The sequence below is a fragment of the Nomascus leucogenys genome, chromosome 1a, assembly GCF_006542625.1.
Source record: "Nomascus leucogenys isolate Asia chromosome 1a, Asia_NLE_v1, whole genome shotgun sequence".
Lineage (NCBI taxonomy): Eukaryota > Metazoa > Chordata > Mammalia > Primates > Hylobatidae > Nomascus > Nomascus leucogenys.
In genome coordinates, this window is record NC_044381.1 from 20,169,817 (window position 1) to 20,193,294 (window position 23,478).

The 23,478-nt window shown below is 43.7% G+C and overlaps 1 protein-coding gene and 1 pseudogene across 2 annotated transcripts in view; one reads left to right on the forward strand and one right to left on the reverse strand.

The window, feature by feature from the left end:
* ACER2 (alkaline ceramidase 2) overlaps positions 1-6,394 on the forward strand; it is a 44,060-nt gene extending 37,666 nt beyond the window's left edge. The window contains exons 5-7 of one of the 2 annotated variants that reach the window (XM_030819170.1): positions 219-356; positions 4,398-4,591; positions 5,344-6,394. In XM_030819170.1, the coding sequence (XP_030675030.1) occupies positions 219-356; positions 4,398-4,584 (325 nt within the window). In that variant the 3' untranslated portion in view covers positions 4,585-4,591; positions 5,344-6,394. Of the gene's footprint in view, positions 1-218; positions 357-4,397 lie in introns of both variants that reach the window. The other variant, XM_003260380.3, reaches the window with a different exon arrangement.
* Positions 6,395-14,658: 8,264 nt separating this feature from the next.
* On the reverse strand, positions 14,659-15,037 carry LOC100600555 (annotated as a pseudogene).
* Between the last annotated feature and the right edge of the window lie 8,441 nt (positions 15,038-23,478).

Sequence of the window (23,478 nt, forward strand, 5' to 3'; positions counted from 1 at the left end):
AGGGGAGGAGCCTGGGTGGGAAAGGTGTCTGTGAGCCATCTGTGTACGTATGGTATTTACATCCATGAGACTGTGGAGTGACTGTGTGTTGGGTAAGAACTTCAGTGTCATGGGGTTGTGGGCATGAGAGGAACCAGCGAAGGAGACACAGGAAAGGTGGCCGGCAAGGAGGTGGAGGCAAGGTCTGACGGTGAGTGACTCTCTGGACCCCCGCGCAGGTGTGACAACGTGCGTGTATTTAAGCTGGGCCTCTTCTCAGGCCTCTGGTGGACCCTGGCCCTGTTCTGCTGGATCAGTGACCGAGCTTTCTGCGAGCTGCTGTCATCCTTCAACTTCCCCTACCTGCACTGCGTGTGGTAAGCCCCTGCTAATGGGGAGGTGGCCGGGGACAGGTGTGTTTGCACTTGCCCTTGGGCTCTGTTCACCCTGCAAGTGGTGCACAGGTGTCCTGTGGGTTGCTGGCTTGCTTCTCTCTTCAGGTGGACTGTCAGATGGTTCAGAAGCCACTGAAAGTACACTTTGTAAAAAGCTGAATTGACTCCAGGGAGCAGGCTTAGCCGGAACAAAAGGCCTGATTTGCATGCTTAGGTCTGCAGTCTCTTACCTCTAACTCCATTATTAAAGCCTAAAGGAGCTTGAGAACTGAACCTGTAACCTGAGCTCTAGCTAGGTGTTGGGGGAGGGGAGAGGTAGGGGAAAGCTGGGGAAAGAGGTGATGTGAGGGCTGGGAGGGTCCTTAGTAGGAACCCCACCTTTAGGGCCTGAGTGACCAAGTGAAAGGAGGGGCCGCAGAGGCCATTTAGAGACATTCTCTTCCATTATTTCTATAAGTGGGGACAGAAGACCAGAGAGCTAAAGTGAATTGTTTAATGTCACCCACCTGTTTCTGTAGAAAACGACCTTGGAGTTCAATAATAGCACATTGGAGCATCTATACTTTGGAATGCTCAGAATACACTAAGTTAAAAAAAAAAAAAAGCGAGTTACAAAATACATGCAGAATCCGATTCTGAGAAAGCTGGGGGAAATCGGAGTGGCTTTCTTCTTAGGAACTGCTTCAGCCTCAAACCCAGAGTGATCTTTCCTTTCTGTCCTCCAGGACTTCTGATTGCAAAAGATCACAAGGAGGAGAAATCCGCTGTAGGTTATCCCCTATAGATAGAAGGAACGCAGAGAGGAATTCTAGTGGTGAAGAAATGGACAGACTTTGTTAGATCTAGATTCAGCAAAAAGGTTGACTTCTATCCAGAGATAGGCTAAAAATACACAATTTGATAGAATTCACTTAAGTTCCCTTGCTCATGTGAACTTTTGTATATTTGCTATGAGACCCACCCTACTCTAAATTTAAGACTTGGGGACTTCAAGGAGTGTTTGCAAAAGACAAAATTCAAACAGCACAAGTTGGAGTTTACAGTCTTAGGATCCATTGCTTGATATTTTTTAGATTCAAACTCAACTAATACTAGTGAATTTATATACTTTATATATTTGTTGGATTATAATTTCCAGATAATAAAATGCACAGATTTTAAGTGTATATTGTGAATTTTGAGAAATTATAAATTCTAGGTAAATATGACCTCATTCAAGATGGTCATTTTTATCTATCTAAGTCCCCTTGTCATACTAATGATTTAAGTCAAATTCGAAATTTAAACTATGTAATAATTTTGACTCAAACTTAATATGTTTCTGAATTTGGTATATTTCTGCTTTGTTTTTCAAAGTTGAACCATCTTTTCTTTCCAGTTATAAAATGACATATTTTTTATAACAAATTTAAACAACATAGAAGTATAGAAAGAATGGCTGTCGTAATTCTATCCCCCAAAGAAACATAATTATTAACAGTCTGATGTATATCTATCGAGATTTTATATGTACACACACACACACACATATATATGTCTACTTTTTAAAAAAATAGCATCGTTCTATACACGATGCAAACTTTTTTTTTGGTTTTGAGACAGTCTCACTCTGTTGCCCAGGCTGGCGTGCAGTGGGGTGATCTTAGCTCACTGCAATCTCTGCCTCCTGGACTGAAAGTGATTCTCCCACCTCACCCCCTGCAGGGAGCTGGGACTACAGGTGCATGCCACTGCGCCAGGCTAATTTATTTTGAATTTTTTTGTAGAGATGGGCTTTTGCCATGTTGCCCAGGCTAGTCAGAAACTCCTGGGCTCAAGCAGTCCACCTGCCTTGGGCTCCCAAAGTGCTGGGATTACAGGCATGAGCCATTGTGCCTGGCCCAAACTTTTTTTTTAACCAAATACTTAAATCTATACTACATAGATCTAATGCTATACAGACATCGTTCCATACCAATACATATATATAATCTTCATTATTGTGTCTAATAAATACTTCATAATATGGACGCTTTATAATTTATTTAATCAACCTCTCTCTGATAATGGACATTGAGGTTATTTCTAATTTTCCACTTTTGCAAACACTTTATAATGAACATCTAGATTGATTTGAGTTTCTGAATATTTTCATTTGTTAAATTAATAATATATATTGCCAAATCCAGAGAAACTGTACTATTTACACTGTTTACTGAAGTCTGTAAGACAGCGTCTTTTACCCACACTTTCATATATACTGGAAACTCTTAAATCTCCATTAACCTGATTGAGAAAAATTATATTTTGTTTTTATTATTATGTCTTTTTAAAAAATTAGTATTTTTGTTGGGCATCTTTTCAAATGTAAATTTGTGATGTGTATTTCACCTTTTAATTTTCTTTGTCTGGTCTATTGAGTGTTTCTATTTTTAAAAGTTTATATCAGCCGGGCGTGGTGGCTCACGCCTGTAATCCCAGCACTTTGGGAGGCCGAGGCAGGTGGATCACAAAGTCAGGAGATCGAGACCATCCTGGCTAACATGGTGAAACCCCGTCTCTACTAAAAATACAAAAAATTAGCCGGATGTGGTGGCATGCGCCTGTAGTCACAGCTCTTTGGGAGGTTGAGGCAGGAGAATCGTTTGAACCCGGGAGGCAGAGATTGCAGTGAGCCGAGATTGCGCCACTGTACTCTAGCCTGAGCAACAGAGTGAGACTCCGTCTCCAAAAAAAAAAAAAAAAAAAAAGTTTATATTCAGCATCTAGGCTTGGCACATAATAGACAGTCATTACTAGCTACATAACTATCTGCCACTCATGCATATTTGCAACATTTTCACAAGTACAGAGAATAATACATTGAGCCCCCATATAGGCAACACCCAGATTCCATAACTATCAACACGAGGCCAATCTTGTTCATACCATTCTCACTTACTTCCCACCCTGACCCTGATTAATTTCTTTAGTGTTCTTTGTATGTAGGGATTTAAACTTTGTCATATGGTACAAATATTCCCTGCCCCCCTGCGGTTTCCCATTTGTCTTTCAGTATGTTAATATTTTTGTGCCATACTGGTTTTAAACTTCGATGTTGTCACATCTGTTAATCTTTTCTTTAGGATTTCTGGATTTTGTGTAATTTTAAAAAAGATCCCCTCCTCCCCAAAATCAAAGTTTATAAAAATACTGTCTTTGGGCTGGGCGCAGTGGCTCACAACTGTAATCCCAGCACTTTGGGAGGCAGAGGCAGGTGGATCACCTGAGGTCAGGAGTTCAAGACCAGCCTGGCCAACGTGGTGAAACCCCCTCCCTCTCTACTAAAAATACAAAAATTAGCTAGCTGGGCCTGGTGGTGGGCGCCTGTAATCCCAGCTACTTGGGAGGCTGAGGCAGGAGAATTGCTTGAACCCAGGAGGCAGAGGTTGCAGTGAGCCGAGATTGCACCATTGCACTCCAGCCTGGATGAGGGGTGAGACTTCATCTAAAAAAAAAAAAAAAAAGGGATTACATGCTTTTAAATGGTCTATTGTTTGATAAAGATTAATATTAAATTAAAACTTTATACAGGTACAGTGAGGATAATTTTTTAAAAATTTCCACTAAACTGCAAAAGTGGTTTAACCAACATAAAATTATTCCTGATGAAGGACATAAAATATCTGTAACCAGTTGTTAAAGTGAGAAGGTGGGTTCTGATCAGATGTGCTCAGTTACTTCCATCTTAGCATCTCTGTTGTAAATCCTTGGGCCTCAGTCTTCTTGTTTGAGCCCAAAGGCATTTATTTGCACATTTGTTCCTATTATCCATCAGGAATATTTTAGAACATTCTAAAATGGGTCCCAAATTGCTGAAGATTTATCATCCCGCTATTCCAGGGATTGTTGGTAATCTTCATCCTTTCCTAATTAGAAGAGGCTCCTGGGCTGCAACTACAGTCAGCAAGGTGCGTGGGTTAGACTGGAAGAAGGAGCAGGCTAAACTCAGGGCAGCAGAGTCTTCATGCTCATCAGGTTCTCACCTCTTGTCTCCCTCTGCAGGCACATCCTCATCTGCCTTGCTGCCTACCTGGGCTGTGTATGCTTTGCCTACTTTGATGCTGCCTCAGAGATTCCTGAGCAAGGCCCTGTCATCAAGTTCTGGCCCAGCGAGAAATGGGCCTTCATTGGTGTCCCCTATGTGTCCCTCCTGTGTGCCAACAAGAAATCATCAGTCAAGATCACGTGATGGCAAGGTGGTGGCTGGCTTCTCTGCTTATCGCCCCTCATGCAGTGGGCTTCCTTTGCTAGGAAGACAGCCAAGGGAGTTCGAATAGTTGGGGTATGGGCTATCTTTTCAAAAATCTATTTGCTGGGGCTGTCACTAATGTGTCTGTGGACCACCGGGATTCCACTGTGCAAGGGAAAAAGTGTCTATTCCTTTCCCAAAGACGGAAAATGGAGGGCTTAGGGACACTACATGCATCTTTCTCAGCATCACTTCCAGATGCAGTGACTTGTTGGGCTGCGTCCTTAATGGCCATGGCAGAGCAGTCCCTTGGGGGATCCAGCCCTGTACAATGCATCTCTTCCTGGAGAAAGCTGGCCTGCTCCAGACCCCACCATTCCCATGTGCCCTTGGAGTGGACTCTACTGATGACAGACAGACCCTCTGACAGACAAGACCCTCTGACTCTGTGATGGAAGATGCCAGAGATTTTCCTTTAGGGTAATTGTCCTTAAACAAAACCAAACAGATGAAACACACAGGACTTGTGGCTAAAAAGGCTAGTTTTTCACTTGCATTTCTCAACTAACCCAGGTTTTACATGCATCTGTGAATCCTTTTACTACTACCTCTGTGGAGAGATGGAGAGACTTCAGATAAACGTGAAGCTAATGAGTAAAACCCTCTCTGCCAAAACCTACACTCCATTTTAGGCCATTCTTGAAGATGAGCACAATTTTTAAATACTGACATCACTTCTGCTTCCCCCTCCCACCCCAGCTCAGCAGCCTCAAATCCACAGAGAAGAAGAATTATGGCATGAACATTCCCACAGACCCACCATTTTTAAGACTTGACCTCTGTAAGTTTACCAAAGGGCTCCTCACAATTGTGGTGGGGGTTCTGGTTCAAAATTAGGAGCAAACATGAAGTTTTTGGAAACTTTTTCTCCTTTGAAGCCTCCAGTATGCTTTACTATTCTGGAAATTACCTTCAAGAGTCTCACTTCTTGTTTCTCTTGTGTTTTCTGTGGGCATCATGCTCTTCACTCTTGGAGTAGAAGGTGCTTTCTGGGTTTCCCAGAGTATCCAACGGCTCACTTTTCTCAAGTGCTGGCAGTAATTATGCACTCACAGGCTGGTTTGGGTTGCTGGTGCAGCAGCACAAATCTGTTGCCTTCTGAATTTTTCTCACCTAATGTGACACTGGCTACAATGAATCTTCTCTTCATCAGGCTAAATGAAAGATTCAAGAACCGTCTTCAAGGTGCATGGTGGGAATTATCAACCTCAGGGATACTCATTTTAACTCAGGCGTGTCCTGCTTTGTTAACATTCCATTGTTGGGAGAGGGCAGGACAGGTGTGTTCTTCTGTGGGCAGGAGTCATGCCACTGTCCTACATATGTAAGAGTTGGGAAGGTGACGATTTTTGACACATCCAGGAACTCTTACTCTAGTTAGAATTTGTACAAGATCCAAGGTGAAAACCCCAATAAGCAACTGAATTTAGAGTTTAAAAATGAATGACTTTATGCTACATCTGTGGTTATCAAATTATATAGGTTGTTCAGGAGCAGAACACTGTTTGTAGTAAGAAATCTTTGTGGAACCCCAGTGTGTGAAGTAAATTGTATTTTATTAACTTAAATTTATTTAAGGTTAAATTTATGGCATTTAATAATATATGAGGTGGTGAAAATGCAGATTAACAAATTGGTAATTTCAAAGGTAGAAAAATTAGGTGTTGAATGAATGTATATGTTCCTTTATTATAGTTTTATATATATATAGAGAGAGTGTTTTGCTTTTGAGTCAGGGTCTTGCTCTATCACCCAGGCTGGAGTGCAGTGGTGCAATCATGACTCACTCTAGCCTCTGTCTCCCAGGCTCAAGCGATCCTCCCACCTCAGCCTCCCCAGGAGCTGGGACTACTGCTGCATGCCTCCACTCCCAGCTAATTTTTGTATTTTTTCATAGAGATGGGGTTTCACCACGTTGCCCAGGCTGGTCTCAAACTTCTGGGCTCAAGAGATCCACCCACCTCGGCCTCCCAAAGTGCTGGGTATAGGCATGAGCCATCACGCCTGGCCTAAAAAATATTTTTAAAATGATCTTTGAATTAAATATTCATGGAACTTCTAATGTACCTCTTTGAGACCTAGGTGGTTGATGGAACAGAACTGCTGTTAAGTCCTTTGGGTTTCAAGTCTAGAATTTTTTAAAGGCAAATATCAGATCATTCTTATTTTAGATTGACCTTATCAGGCATGGATTCTGGTCTTATCTACTTTATGGTATAAATGCTCCAAGGTAGGGGGTTTGGTGTATATTTTAAGCCCAGCTTTTTATTTTTTATTTTTTTTATTTTTTTTTTACGTGAGAAGCAGAATGTGCTTCTAGAAACTGGTTTTAAAGAGATGAGCTGAGAAAGAAATGTGGAATGGAGTATATTTGAGGAGGACAAAACATACCTTCACTTTTGAACAGAAATCACTCTAGCTTGCCAGCATGGGATGTAAACCAAGAGAGTAGAAATATAGCCATCTTATTTTAAGTTGGGTTTATGGCATCACTCATTTATGTAAAAGCACTACAAACTCTTTAAAGAAAATTGGGAAACTACAGAAAAGTCAAAGAAAAAAAAAGTAACCCGTATTTCTATTGCCCAGGTATAATCCTTGTGAATATTTTGGTTTAGTCCTCTCTTTTTTCCCCCAATATAGTTGTAAATAAATGATGTCTTTCAGAGTTGACATTTATCTTGTAGCTTGAATGGCATGTAAATGCCAGTTGTATATTTTTTCATGAAGTGTGGGTTTGGAATACACTAGAGTTAGCTATAGGCTTGAATGCTGATCATTGGATTCTGAGACTGACTACTGAGTCTACCGTTTCAATCAAGCCTGACGTGAATGGGCCCCAAAAAGTAATGAACGTAATTCTACTTTTTGATGTGCCTCTGCATTTGGCTTGCTGAGTCATCATAAATAGCTGTTAAATATGTGACTTTACAGATTTTGGTATGTTCAGATTGTAAAAAATGAATAGTTTATTTCATTAATTGATGGGCAGTCAAGAATCTCCCTCCCTTCAGTAGGGCTGACACTTAGGAGTTAGGTCATGGTTGTGGTTACTTGGCATGGCTAATCAGATTTTGTTCTGGTCAGAATTTGCCCAAGATCAATACCCAGCAGAAACCGGAGTTAGGCTATAAAAAACCATCCATGTTTCTGAGTGATGATTTCAGTCAGTGATTCATGTTTTACAGTGTTTAGTTGTTGATTATTAGAAAAAGTAATATTTTCTTCCCTTTATGATTACATCATTATAAATCAAGTCCTTCTGTGAACACATTTAAGGTGTGTGGAGATGAGATGTCTGAATCCATCTGGGGATGGGCTGCATTTTTGGGGAACTCTATGCCTGTCCAGTGAAGAGTACCTAAAACATTAATTATAGAGCAAAGATGTTCTGTTGAGGGACAAAGCTTGATGGTCATCAAACACAAGGCTTTGTAAAAATACGACCACCTATTCCACTTACTGGATCTCTCAGGTGTGTAAAACTTCTCTCACCAGTTCATCATGCTTCCATGAGCCCCCAGGACTGGGATTTGAGCCTTTCTGGCTCTATATCCCTTGGGGCGAACATGGAACCATCTCTGAGGGACAGGTGGATGCTGAATCTCACCCGGTCAGGGCCCCTCTCCTAGCTCCTTTTACACTGAAATTAATCTGAAAGCTTTCATAGCCAAGGCTTTGCCTAGGTGCTGTTATTCCAGCTGGCCAAAGAGAAGTCTTGGGCCAGATTGGGATTCTCAAGGGATTTTATAGACATAATTCCCCTGCAAACTTAAAAAAAAAATGACCCCTACTTTATAGGACTAATTGTTTGAATTGTATCTTTCTCTGTATCTTAAACCAGATTTAAAACTATTTTATAATCACAATATGTAATCAGAGTAATATAGTATTTTCAGATATATACCTTGTTTTATACCTTATGTAGGTGTCCTATATAAGGGTGGCATGCCCACTGGCTGTGGTAAAATTTAATCCTCATTGCTTTGGGAGTGACTTAAGGCCTATTGAAGTGGAGCTTTTGCACTTTATACTTTTTCCGTGAACTATGATAACTATATTTGATATTAAAGCTGTAAGTGGCATTTTCAGCAAATGAATATGTACATGTTTGTGTCTATTTCCAAAATGATTTCTGAACTATCTGCAGTGAAAATGTATCTGATGGATTGTAGAGCAAAGCACATTGCCTAAATTCATTTGTTAATGAATTGGGTACCATTGTTATTAAAAATGCGTAAAATAATTGTTGTTCCTTGTTGGTTTCTTCTCAGAGCTGTGAAATTAACACATGAAAATATTTCCAGCATAAAGGACCTAAGAACAGTTTATTTTTACTAAAACTTCTATAGTCATGTCATATAGATATAAATCTCAAATATAAGTCTGGTGCGGTGGCTCACACTTGTAATCCCAGCACTTTGGGAGGGCAAGGTGGGTGGATCACCTGAGGTCAGGAGTTCGAGACCAACCTGGCCAACATTGCGAAACCCCATCTCTACTAAAAAAAGTACAAAAATTAGCTGGGCATGGTCACTCGCACCTGTAGTCCCAGCTACTCAGGAGGCTGAGGCAGGAGAATCACTTTCACCTGGGAGGCGGTGGTTGCAGTGAGTCAAGATTGCGCCAATGCCCTCCAGCCTGGGTGACAGAGCAAGACTCTGTCTCAAAAAAAAAAAAACAAAAAACCCCAAAATCTCAAATATAGAATACAGTTTATTTGTGCTGGATTTCATCAAATCACTAGAAGGAAGATATTGTGACATTTTCAAATCATAAATTTAGCAGGAAAATTTTTACCTACTTCTTCTAATTTTCTGTGGCAGTTTTTTAAACTTAAAGGACTCACAGATCAGATTTAGAAGAATAGTCTGGGCACAGTGGCTCATACCTGTAATCCCGGCACTTTGGGATGCTGAAGTGGGTGGATCGCTTGAGCTCAGGAGTTCAAAACCAGCCTGGGCAACATGGTAAAACCCTGTCTCTACCAAAATTACAAAAATTAGCCAGGTGTGGTGATACACACCTGTAGTCCCAGCTACGCAGGAGGCTGAGGTGGGAGGATTTCTTGAGCCTAGGAGGCAGAGGCAGAGGTTTCAGTGAGCGGAGATCGTGCCACTGTGCTCTAGCCTGGGCCAAACAGTGAGACCCTTTATCAAAAAAAAAAAAAAAAAAAAAAAAAAGAAAAACCATAAGAGAAGAAAGACTGGATAAGCATTATCTGTATCATTACGGTGGGTTTTTAGACTTTTTTTTTTTCTGGCAGAGGTGAGGGGACAAGGAGTGGCCCCAAAGTTCTTTGGCAATATAAAAGCTGTAGGAAAACGTCCATGTAGAGGTTGAGTATCTCTAGTCCAAAAATAAAAAATCAGAAATTCTCCAAAACCTGAAACTTTTTGAGCACCTATATCACAATCAAAGGGAATGTTCCTTGGAGCATTTCAGACTTCTGATTTTTGGATTAGGGATGCTGTATAATGCAAATATTCCAAAGTCTGATACCTGAAATCCAAGCATTTCTGGTTCCAAGCACTTTGGATAAGGGACATTCAATCAGTATTTAATTTTCTGGGGTTTCAGACATCTCTAGTAGCCCATCCAGGTAAACAGCCTCTGCCCAACAGGAGACTAAGCAAGCATTCAAGTCCTTTTGGTGCTGAAATTGGTTACTCAATCTTCACGACTGAACTTTTTTGAGGCTGTGGTCAGGGAGAGTGGCTAAGGAAGTTGAGGGCTCTGCTTTTGCGGCACTGGCACGGGTGTGTGTGCCTCTCTCCCCGACAGTCTGGACTATCTGTTTCTTTTCTTGGGTGACCTCTTTTTCTGAGTCTGGCTGGGAGTTGATGCAGCCACCCCTGCTCCCTTTTCCAGATTGCCCTTTGAAGACCAGAGCTCAGGGGCTAGCCTCTCCCACTGTTTTCTTTAAAGGACTTTTCATTAAAAGACATTACATTGAAAGACTGTGTTAAAGGACTATACTACAAAGGGCTGGAGTGGGCAGACCCAGGGTTCTGGCAACTTACATCTTAGGGGTCCTCAACAAACTGGGAACTTAGATTTTTTTCTTGAAGCCTCTTTCTTGGTTTACAGTTTCACAGTTCTTAAGATGGTGTTTGGGTTTGTCATACCATTCTGTCTACTTTTGTATAGTTGGATTTTTTCATAATAAGAACTTCAGAGATACGGTATTTGAGCTTTTGTTCTCCACTGTCTCCAGAGCCGGTTCTCAGCCTCCTTTCCGGCCCTGTTTTAGGAAGGCTGGTAGCCCCTCTCTCCCAGAACTTATCTTGTCTCAAGTGGCACTTCTGTCTCTAACCGTCTCCAGCCTGGCGACACCTAGTTTACCTGGGAAGTCTTCTCTTTGGGTGTTAACTCACAAAAAGGAAGAGATCACCCTCACCTGGGTTTTTATTTGTTTATTTTATGCTTCTCATTAAAACAAAACATTTGATTCAGCTGCTTTGGCAATTGAGCGCAGAGACCAAAGTGCTATTTTTAAGATGTAACAAATAGCAGTAGTTTATTTTTATATTCGGGCTAGTGATGGGAAAGTGGCTGAAGGTAAGGCCAGGAGCATGAAGTAATGGAAAACATACAGTGGCACTGATGATATTTGTGAGAGAGGGTTTCCTGTGAACAAAGAAAGCCATTAGCTACCGGGGTGGGAGGGACGGAGACGCTCCTGGAGTAATATTGCCATCTTGTGGCTTTTTGAGGCATTGCTATGTGGAGCAAGCGAAGCCCTTCCCAGTTCCTAATCATCCCAGAGATCACCAATTGTCTCAAAACGCCAAGTTACGTAATCTCTTTCTGGGCCCAGGTATGTTTCCCTGGATTTTTCCAAGCATCTCTCTCCCTTCCTTTTCCTCTCCTCTCTTCCCTTAGAAATTCAGTTTTCACCCCCCACCCCGGGTGTTTTAGAGGTTGCCCAATGTGATAAAGCAAATACTGTTGTTGGCTCTCGGTGTTCGTGGTTCCAGGACCCCCCAACCCCCATACCAAAATCCCAGAGGCTCCAGTCTCATATATAAAATAGCATTGTATTTACATATTACCTGTGCACGTCTTGTCATGTGCTTTAAATCATCTCTGGATTACTTGTAATACCTAATACAATGTATATGCTGTGTAAATAGTTGTTAAATTGCGTTGCTTTTTATTTGTATTATGATTTATTGTTGTGTTAAGGTTTTTTACTGTTTCTTTTTCCCTGAATATTTTCGATCCATGTTGAATAGGTGGATGCGGAACCTGAGGTTACAAAGGGGCTGTATTTAAAACCAATTTAAGGTAGATGTGATTTAAAGGAAGTTTTGGGTTTTTTTTTGTTTGTTTATTAGATATGGGGTCTTGCTATATTGCCCAGGCTGGAATGTAGGGGCTATTTACAGGCACCGTAATGGCACACTACAGCACTGACCTCCCGGCCTCAAGCGATCCTCCTGCCTCAGCCTCCTTAGTAGCTGGGACAAAAGGCAGTAGCCACTGCCTAGTCTGGAGGAAGTTTTAAATCTACTGGAGTGTAATTTAACTTTTGGGATTAATAGGTCAATTTACACAAGTCAAATGTCATTATAACTCAAATCTTTTTAAAGATGAATCTAGTTTAAATCAACACTTAGCAAGTGTCTGTTTGGTATTACCTATTATGCTGCCTGCAGAGGGTTATAGGGATGGATGGAGCAGCTCAGATCTGGGGAGGGGAGAAGAAGGCCACTGACTCTGCCGAATCCCCGTAGTGGAGAGGAATCAACAGTGCTGGGGAGGCAGGAAGGAGAGAGTGGTGAGTTTTCACCAGGGAGGAGTTGGGACTTGAGAATTCTAAGCTTTAACTGATAAACCACGAGCCACATATAATATGGAATTTCAGTCCAGTGAAATAATTGGTAGACTCCCTAGGAATTTTCTTACAAGCAAACCTTATTTGACAGCCCATCACATAAGTTATCTTTCACATAAATGGTCTCATTTACTCCTCTCAGCTGTTTTGCGAGGCTGGCATTACCATTATTCCTGTTTTGGAGATGATTGGAAATGTATTTTGACCACTGCCATTGCAAGGATGTGAACCCAGGACTTCTGACTCTTAGGTTTAATTCTCTTTCCACAAAGGATTTATGGCAAATGAGTTAAAGGTTTTCATATAGGTGGGCACCAAATTGGAATTATCAGTTTCAAAACTGTCCTATTAGTACAAATAATTGGATAAAATATAGTTGGCCTTTCATATGCATGGGTTGTATATCTGTGAGTTCAACCAGCCTTAGATAAAAAATACTTTAAAAATTCAGTGTTGGATATGTAGAAAGTTTTTTTTTACCGTTTTTAATTGTACCTTTATTCAACTTAGTTCATTAAAAATGTACTTGTTTTAAAGATTCTACAAATAAAGTGACCACTCACTAACGTGGGCTATAGGTCACCCCTCAGCATGTTATTTATTTTTTTAAAAAAGCAGTATTTCTTATAGGAATCTTACTGATCACGCAGTAGTTACAATAATGTCAGATATAATGTATACGGTCTAAATGAGACAGGCTGGTTAAGAATTTACATAATGTCAAAATATACATATTAAAAGTTAGCCAAGTGGACAGACGCATGCAGCGGAGAGAGCAGGTGAGAGGAACTGCTTTAATGATCAGTACAGGGCCCAGATGCAAGGAATCTGGGTTTCCCCTGTTACAGTAAATAGCTTTCACTAATGTATACAGGAATTCCATACACATCTAAACACAGGAGGGGAAGTTGTGACCTGCTACATGTACAGTCTAAAATGGTGTAACTGTGATCTTCCTGTGATACTCCCAAGAAAACTAAATAGTGGACCCCATGCAGGTAGTGAGAAGCACTAGTCTTTTATCACAGGCTGAACCTGAGGAGGTTTAACTCTTGACATTAGTATTTGTAAAGAGTGTATGGCTCCTTTTTCTATGTTTTCTCCACAACTGACATGCATTCAGTGCCGGGGAATTCTGATGGCTATTTGACCTAACAGTGATAACTGAACTACTATTAAAAATGTGGGAACCTTTTCAATAATATTGAGTTACACATTTAACATTAAAAAAAAAAAACAAAACAAAAACATGGATCATCCATAGCTTTAAGCCAGAAGGTAGAAGGGAGTGTGTCTGAATTTTAATGCTTTTAGTTATACTATTCTGTGGTTTCTACCGCTGTCCTAAAGAATGACACTGGTAGACTGCTTCTTTCCATACCAATACAGGCACTAGTTTGAACTCAGACAAAAGCGGAAACAGAAGAAGTGCCACTCTTTCTCCAGGGTCTTTTGAGAAACTGGATCAATATTATAAATTACTCCAGTTTCCTTTTGAGTGGTATCTTTATGTGTGTAACTAGAGAACAAACCAAATAAGAAATGTCTACCCCTGCAAGAGTGTGGACTTTGTGTGTAGTTCTGTTAGGAGTCAGGAATCTTGAGCAGCAGTTCACAGTCAGCGCTGTTTTCTTACACACACCCCATTTACCCTGCGTTTGTGCCAACTGTTATGGCAAATGCGTTTTGCAGGGATTATGCTTCACAACTCAGGCCTACAGATCCTCTTAGGGAGATCTCTCTAGCTGAGTAGAAAACTTCTATCCGAAAAGGCGGTGGGTTCTGTGAACTTGAAGAGAAGACTCAGGGTCTCTCTGAAAGCCTTTAAATTACTGCTGGAACTGGAAGTTCCTATTAGTGAGAAAAGAGCATTAAGATAACTTGAAGGTCTATTTTACTGGCAACTTAGAATGCAAAGTATTTTATTTTTAAACTTTTAAAATTTGAAAACAAGCTAGCCTACATTAAATAATATAGTTTCCAGAGCTGAACGTGCTCACTTGGAGCTCAGTTTTTCTGCTTGAAGTACAGACACAACTTCTAACACTCCTAGGTGGGAACACGGCTGTTTGATGATCTGTGATTAGATGAACTGATCGATGTCAGGTGGCAACATCCCTTTTTTCCCTTGGTAAGGGTTTAAAAAATTCTAGAATAGATGCATTTTTCTAGTTTTACACTGACAGTTTCATCCCAAACGTCTCCTGGGAGGCATAGACCATGTACAGGAATCCATCTTCATCCTTCTCACTCTCATGCACCTCTGAGACTGGTGTGGAGACGCTCACCATGCTATCCGTTCACCACCAGGAGGAAGGCTTGATTAGCATTGAGCTGTAAGCGCCTTCTAATTATCTTGATGAGCTCACTCATGTTGACATCTCGAACGTCAGGTGCAAGGAACTTCGTTTTATCCAGGATAGGAAGCTGCTTCTCACCCTTGTATCGTTCTGTTATCACTGGGCTTTTGGCTGGATGCTGCTCTTGAATAAGTCGGACATCTACTCTTTGTTGGAAGGTGCGGCGCTGCTTGAAGGTCTTCTCCGCTGGCATGGTCGGGGGGGGGCGGGGGGGCAGGGCGGGGATCCGGGTGGCGGCGGCGACGGCGCGAGGGTCCTGGTGGCTCCTGGGGGCGGCACCGGCGGTAGAAAGTATTTTTTCTTGTCATTCTGTAAGCAATACAATATAACAACTATTTACCTAGCTTTTACATATAACTAATGTAGAGATGATTTAAAGTATAGGGGAGGGCTGGGAGCGGTGGCTGGCGCCTGTAATCTCAGCACTTTGGAAGGCTGAGGTGGGCGGATCACTTGAGGTCAAGAGTTGGAGACCAGCTTGGCCAACATGGTGAAACCCTTTCTCTACTAAAAACACAAAAATTAGCCTGACGTGGTGGTGCATGCCTGTAGTTCCAGCTATTCGGGAGGCTGAGGTAGGATAATCGCTTGAACTCAGAAGGTGGAGGTTGCAATGAACCGAGATCGTGCCACTGCACTCCAGCCTGGGTGACAGAGCAAGGCTCTGTCTCAGAAAAAAGAAAAAAAAAGGGGGTGGGGGTGGGGAGAATGTGCATAGGTTATATACAAATACTGCATGATTTTATATCCTGGACTTGAGCATCCTCAGATTTTTGTAAACGGCAGCTAGTAATCAAAACCACCTACTGCTTAACAGTCCTGGATGCTGGTACTGCCTGTGGCCATAGTGAGGAGCCAAAAGCTATCTCTCTTTGCTCAGTGACAGGTCTGGAAGTCTCATTATTTCCCGGCCATCTCTATTGGATGCCCATTGACACCTCACATTTGCCTTTACTTATACCTCTCTTAAATCTGGGCCTTGTCCACTTTCTCAGTGAGTGGTGTCAGTTTCCATTCAGTTGGCAGACGCAGTCCCCACCTCCCTCAGTTGTCTATATCCAATCTATTTTGAGACATGGTCTTGCTCTGTCACTCAGGCTGGGTGCAGTGGTGCAATCATAGTTCCAGGCAGCCTCCCTCTCCTGGGCTCAGGGGATCCCTCCTGCCTCAGCCTCCTGAGTCACTGAGACCACAGTCATGTGTCACCATGCCTGGCTAATTTTTAAATTTTGTCTCTTTATGTCGCCCAAGCTGGTCTCAAACTCCTTGGCTCAAGTGATCCTCCTGCCTTGGCCTCCCAAAGTGCTGGAATTATAGGTGTGAGCCACTATGTCCAACCCATATCCAATCTAGTAGTAAATAAATCCTCTTAATTCCACTTCTCCAATGTCTCAAATCCATCCGTTTTTCCTTATCTCGGAGAAGGTGCCACCTTCTATTGCCCATCCATCCTCCTGGAGCCAGAGCTGTCTTTCTAGAATGAAATCTGACAGTGTCCTTCCTGCTCAGGCCCCACCAGTTCCTCCCCATTGCTCTTAGCACAAAGCAAACCTTATTGGAGACCCTGAGTGTGATCTGAAATCTCCTCCACGATCTGGTCCCTGCCTTCCTTTCCAGTCTTTCTGGTTTTGAGTGTCTCCCCCTTGTCCCCTTCACTCGAGTCTCTCAGAGCTTTGTATGTTCTTCCTGATCTTTCACATGGCCTTTGGACCTGTCTCCATGGCTGTGTAACAGATCACCTCAAAACTTAGTGGCTTGAAACATCAGAAATTTATTCTGCCACAGTTCAGGAGGCCAGAAGTCCAAAATCAAGGCGTGGGCAGGGTTGGCTCCTTTTGGAGGCTCTGAGCAAGAATCTGCTCCATGTCTCTGCCTCCATTGTCATGGGGCTTCTTCCTTGTGTCCCTGTGACCTTGTGTCTAAGTTTCTCCTTTATCTTATAAAGACATCAGTCATTGAACTTAGGGCCCACCCTAATCCAGTATGACCTCATCTTAACTAATGACATCTGCGAAGACCCCATTGCCAAATAAGGTCACATACTGAGGTTCTGGGTGAAGGTGAGTTTTGGGCAAACGTTATTTGAACCACTACACCGTCATGTGCCAAGAATGTGGAATCCCCTCCCCACTTTTAGCTAAAACCGCCAGAATGGATTTAGTGTTGTGGAACCTCTAGACGCCTCCCGTGTGTGCATGCACCTTGCATGCACACATACATGCACACTGACATGTGCTGGCACACACATGCCCAGGGCTTCCTCTTTCTCTCCCATGGTCCCTGGTGAAATCTCCTGTAATACCTTTTCATGCTTTCCCTCCGAGGCGGGGAGCGGGGGGGTACCCCTCTCTACAACCAGCTGTGGAAAATACCCCGAGAAGCAGTGAAGGGAGGCAGCACTAAGGAGGAGAGGGGTGTGGACTGAGTGAGGAAAGTCCCAAATCTTAGGATGTCTGGCGGGATAAAGCCATCCAGTCTGGCATCTCCCTACCCGCACCGCATGGCTTCCTCATCTTTGTATTCTCAGAGACAAACCCAGGGCCTGGGAGACTGAATCCAAAGATCAATTTATCAAGCAGTCAATCCGTAGAGCAGTGGTCTCTCACCTTTTTGGCACCAGGGACCGGTTTCAGGGAAGACACTTTTTTCCACAGACTGGAAAGGGCTGGGAGTGTGAGGTGGAGAATGGTTTCAGATGGTTCAAGCTCATTACATTTATTGTGCACCTTATTTCTATTATTATTACATTGTAATGTATAATGAAATAATTATTGTAATGTAAGAGTAATAATTATTATTACATTGTAATATATAATGAAATAATTACAACTCACCATAATGTAGAATCAGTGGGAGCCTTTAGCTTGTTTTCCTGCAACTAGGTGGTCCCATCTGGGGATGATGGGAGACAGTGACAGATCATCAGGCATTAGATTCTCATAAGGAACATACAACCTAGATCCCTCCCATATGCAGTTTACAACAGGGTTCACGCTCCTATGAGAATCGAATGCCACTGCTGATCTGACAGGAGGCGGAGCTCAGGCGGTCATGCTTGCCTTCCCCCCGCAGCCCACCTCCGTCTGTGCAGTCAGTCCGGTTCCTAACAGGCCACAAAGGGGTACTGGTCTGCGGCCTGGGGTGTGGGGACCCCTACCTTAGAGCAAAAGAGTTTTGGGGTGTGGTGAGAATACCTTGCCCAGGTGAGGAAGGCTTCCGGGATTGGAATGCGGCGTCCAAACTGAGACCTGACGGGCAGCGAGCACTAGGCCAGGGGAAAGGTCTCCAGGGTGCCAGACCGCTGGGCAGATGATGGCTCTTCTGTCCACGGCACCTGGTTGGATGTCAGGAGTACTGAGGAGTGTGTGTGTGTGTGTGTGTGTATGAGTGTGTGAGTGTGTGTGTATTTTTGTGCAGAGCAAGCGTGAAGGAGACCAGCAGGAGCCATACCCATGAGTTGAAAATATCAGAAAGGGGAGCTATGACCTGCAAGACACATTGTGATTGTGGTGTCTTGGCCATTGTCCGTTGGGACCACAGGAAGGTCAGGAATGCACTTCTGCTTGGTCCTAAGGCTGGTAGTTGGGTGATGCGGGCGTGGGGAGTGGAGCCCGATGGGTGTAGTGTCTGGAGCGGGCTGGGAGCAGCTCGGCCTGGGTGTCCGAGGAGCGGGCTGGCGCTGCTCGGGGCGCCCACCAGGGGGCAGTGCTGCCGGGCGAGAGCGCGGTGGGCTGAGGGGCGCGGGACTGCGGGGCTCGAGGCTGTGGAACTAGAAGGCGCGTGGCTGTGGGACTGCGCGCTGGCGGGCGCGGGGCGCAGGGCTGCGGCGGGGGCAGCCAGGGCGGCTTTTGCCTCCCACGCAGGCAGGAGAGAGTTCTCGCGTGCCTGCCTATACTCGCCGCCGGGGATGTTTCCAGGTGAGCGGCCGTGCTGACTCTGGTCTGCAGAAATGCGCCCTCAGAGGAAAGCTCTGCGCTTTGCGGGAGCTCCTTAAAGCCAAGGTTCCAGAGAATGGATTTACCCCAAAGCTGATAACGCTAACACTTCTGCCACCCCAAGGCCGTGTTCATGCATTTATCTATACAAGATTCCCTGAAAGTATGTATGTTTCTGGCCCACCAGGCTCTGCCTCTTGGTGACTCCACTCCAGGTTTCAGTTTGGTTGCCCCCCTGACGGTCTAGATCCCTAACCCCCAGATGCACCAGAGCTGCTGAGAAACTGGGGCAAGCCTCCACAGAGACAAGGGACTTGGGGTGTGTGTGGGTATATGGGTGTGGAGAAGACAGTGAGCGAGAGACGGAGCTCAGCAGTATAGATGCCGGTAGCACCTACCCTTCCAGTTGTGACAACCTAAAGTGTCCCAAACATTGTCAAATGTCAGATATCTGGCGAGGAGAGCCGGGAGTTGTCCCTGGTTGAGAACCACTGATTTAGAGATTGTAGCTTTCCTTTTCCATTGCTGCTTATGGGTTAAGCCTCAAGTCTTTTCCAGAGGGGTTGGATTGTGACTTGTACAACCTCTTCCCGGAGACTTCCACCCACCAAATTGAAAGGGTCACAGGCTGACTCCGGGGGTGAAGAGTCTGGGTTCAACCGAGGAAGGGGACAGGGGCCTCCTTTCCTCCCATGGCCTCGCCTGCAGCCTGCGAGCTGGGGAGAAAGTAGCTGCTGGCCTGGCCGGGGGTGTGCTCTGCTCCCAGTTTCTCTCTTCCAACAGGTAGAACATGAAAGTTGGAAGAGATCCGAGAGGGTGTGTAGTTCAACACCTGCTCCTTCCCTTAAAAAAGTGTTTACGATGAGAACACTGACATTCAGAGCCCTGAAGCGTGTCTTCCAGGGCTACGTAGCTTTTATGAGGTAGAAGTAAGACCTGGCCCAGGTGTCCTGACTTCCAGCCTAGAGCTTTTACTGCTCCATGGGCAGCCTCTCTGAGTCCTCTATTAAAATGCAGTCCCCCTGGAGGGCACACACCATAAACTAGATGAGTGGCTGCTTAATAAATGACCCTGAAACTTAGTGGCTTGAAACAAAAATAAATAGTCTCTCAGTTTCTCTGGGTCAGGAATTTGGGAGCAGCTTGGCTGGGCAGTTCTGCCTCAGAGTCTCTCATAAGTTTCAGTGAGATGTTGGCCAGGGCTTTTGAGTATAGACTTTGGTCAAGAACTTTCTCTTGGCCTGACGCTATGGCTCACGACTGTAATCCCAGCACTTTGGGAGGCCATGGTAGGAGGATCACTTGAGGCCAGGAATTTGAGGCTAGCCTGGGCAACTTTGTGAGACCCTGTCTCTACGAAAAGTACAAAAATAAGCCAAGTGTGGTGGCGTGTGCCTGTGGTCCCAGGTACTTGGAAGACTTGGGTGGGAGGATTGCTTGAGCCCAGGAGGCCAAGGCTGTAGTGAGCCATGATGGCACCACGGCAACTTCAGCTTGGGTGACAGAGTGAGACCCTGTCTCAAAACAAAACAAAACAAAAACCCACAAAAATCTTCTCAAAGCCTCAATTTTCTCATCTGTAAAATGGAGATAATAACAGAAGTTATTTCATAGGCTGTTACGAGGGTTAAAAAAATAATTCTTTTGTGGCAGAGATTTTCAATTTCTTACTCTAATATCACTTCCTCTTTCTTCCTTTGTAATAGAAGCTCCAATATTTAGCTGGAAAGATGGCTGCCTGGAATAAAAGTCTGCATTTTTCATCTTTTTTTGTTTTTTGTTTTTCCAACCAGTTCTGTTTGAAGACATGTAAATAGAAGTGGTATATGGCACCTTTCGGGGAACTTTCTTTAAAAAACAGTATCTCCATTTGCTCCTTTTATTTGATGCCCTCCTCTACTCTGCTTCCTGGAATGTGGATGTGATGGTTGGAGCTCTGGTTGCCAACTTGGAACACGAGGATGAGCAGCACACCTCTAGGATGTTGGAGTGATGGACTGGAAGGAGTTTGGGTTCCAGAAAGTTTTGTGGAATTGTCATACCAATCTTGCACTGCCTAGGTGATAGAGAAATAAAATTAAAATTGTTTTTTTTTCTGCGGGGCGCAGTGTCTCACGCCTGTAATCCCAGCACTTTGGGAGGCCGAGGTGGGTGGATCACTGGAGGTCAGGAGTTTGAGGCCAGCCTGGCCAACATGGCGGAACCCCATCTCTACTAAAAATACAAAAATATTAGCCGGGTGTGGTGACCCACGCCTGTAATCCCAGCTACTTCAGAGGCTGAGGCAGGAGAATCACTTGAACCCAGGAGGTGGAGGCTGCAGTGAGCTGTACTCCAGCCTGGGAGACAGAGCAAGACTCCACCTCAAAAAAAAAAAAAAAAAAAAAAATTCCCCTTTTGTGTTTTAAAAAATTGCCCTCAAACATTCTACTATCCAAGAGAAATAAACTTTTATCTTGGTCAAACAGATATTTTGTGCTTTCTGGCTCATGCAACTGAACTGAACATCCCATTTGCTTACACTGTTAGCAAATGCCTGGTAGTCAGGAGGTGCTCAGTACCATGGTAAGCATTTTGATTTCAAAGCTGGGGTCAAACCAGCCAACCACATCTCATAACCTGGATGTGGGGAGAGTAAAGGGGACAGCCAGGACAGTGGAGAAAGAGCTCTGGGGTCAGGAGACCTGGGTCACAGTTGCAGCTCTCCTCTCTCTGCCTCAATTTAATTTTAATTTTATTATTTATTTATTTTTGAGACAGAGTCGCACTCTGTCCCCCAGGCTGGAGTGCAGTGGTGCAATTATGACTCACTATAGCCTTAACCTCCCAGACTCAGGTGATATTCCAGCCTCAGCCTCCTGAGTAGCTGGGACTGGAGGTATAGGCTACCACACCCAGCAATTTTTAAAACTTTTTGTAAAGACAGGGTCTCACTGTGTTGTCCAGGTTGATCTCAAACTCCTGGGTTCAAGCCATCCTCCTGCCTCAGCCTCCCAAAGTGCTGGGATTGCAGATGTGAGCCACCACGTCCAGCCTCCATTTTATTTTCTTTAATTGAAAGGGGCTGGAATAGCTCAGGAGTTTTCAAACTTTTTATAGCAGTAGGAATTGTTCTTCAAATGGAAACCAATATATAAAAAAGATTTAAGTAGAACTTTGGATCTATCTAATCCTTTTGGTTCCATCCCCCAGACTGTCCTGGGGTGATCCTCAAGGCTTTAAAAGGAGCATAATTTGAAAAACACAGAACAGACTGATTCTCCAAATTCTCTCCAGGAGCAGCAGTCTATGACTTTAAGGGGCTGAGCTGAGCCGGAAAACATGGTCAGGTTTTCTAGAATGGCCACAATCTGGGGTAAGGGTGGTGTCAAGCCGCTTCGGGGTCCTGGGTTCCCATGAGGCCTCTGGCTCTAAGTGTGCTGACAAACCTGTGGCTTCATCTCACAGTGAAGAAAAGCACATTAATTCATAGTCAGGTGGCCTCAGGAGTCTTCCTTTTTGTAGTTCTAGGCTATATATCACATTGCATTAGCCAGAGGTCAGTAGACATCAGCAAAAACAACAGGAACATGGGAAATTGCATTTTGCTGGTGCTGCATGATTGAAAATGTCAGCTCTCTCTGGCTACCTGGTGAAGGAATTATGCTATGGCTCAAGAGATGGGGATGAAAACCTTAGCTCATCATTTGAAAATTGTGCATTACAGACTTTGCTGTGAAATATAAGCATTGCTGTAAAATGCAAACATCTTTGTCCCATTGTCATGGTCACTGTTCATCGTTGAGGTCAATAATAGTGTAATCACTGGGTTATGTGAGGACGGGATGAGGTAATACATGAACATTCAGTGATAGGTTATTGACTGTTTCTTCTTTAGAGGCCAAGAGTTGGGTATTAGTATTTTTCTTACTAAGTTGAAAGAACTTTTGGTAAGGAAGTGAGCCTTTCGAATATAGTATTTACTGTAAAATTTTCCCAGTTTCTTGTTTTTAAATTCTGGTTGTTATTATTATTGGTATTTAACACACAGATGTTGAAAGTTTTAAGTAGTCAAAACTGTTGACCTTTTCCTTAAGAACTGCAATTATCCGGGTGTATGCCAGGCATCCAGGCATGAATGCCTCTGAAGTCCTTTTCAAGCATTGGCTTACTGAGTCCTCATAACAAGCCGAGGTAGGTACTATCACTGTGCCCATTTTATGATCAAGGCAGTGGCCCTTGGTACATTCCCCACCTAGCACATCCCCAGATGCCACATGCCCATTGGTCACAGAGGCCGAAAGATACTAATATCCTTTAAGGAGAGGCAGCAAATGAACATGCAAAGGGGGACAGGCCTTGGGGCGAGGTGGGGATGCAGAATCTCAGTGCTAGCCTCTGTAAAGTTTGAAACAGCCTTGCAGGGACTTCTGGTAAGCCCAACAGGGTGTGACATTCTGAGAACCACAGATAAGTTCTTTTAGTTTCTTGTATCCCATGGCCAGAAAAAAACAGATAAGTTCTGAAGCCTACCTAGTCTGGAAGAAAAATAGGAGAGAAGTATTAACCAGAGCATTTCTTAATTCCAGACTCTCACTGCCTCAGCCTGGAGACCAGGAGACCAGGATGGCACCCCCAAGTCCTTTCAAAGTCATCTGCAATGGAAACTCTCTTGCTTTTAGTTTTTCCCAGGACAGTCAGCCAACCAACCACTGGGTCT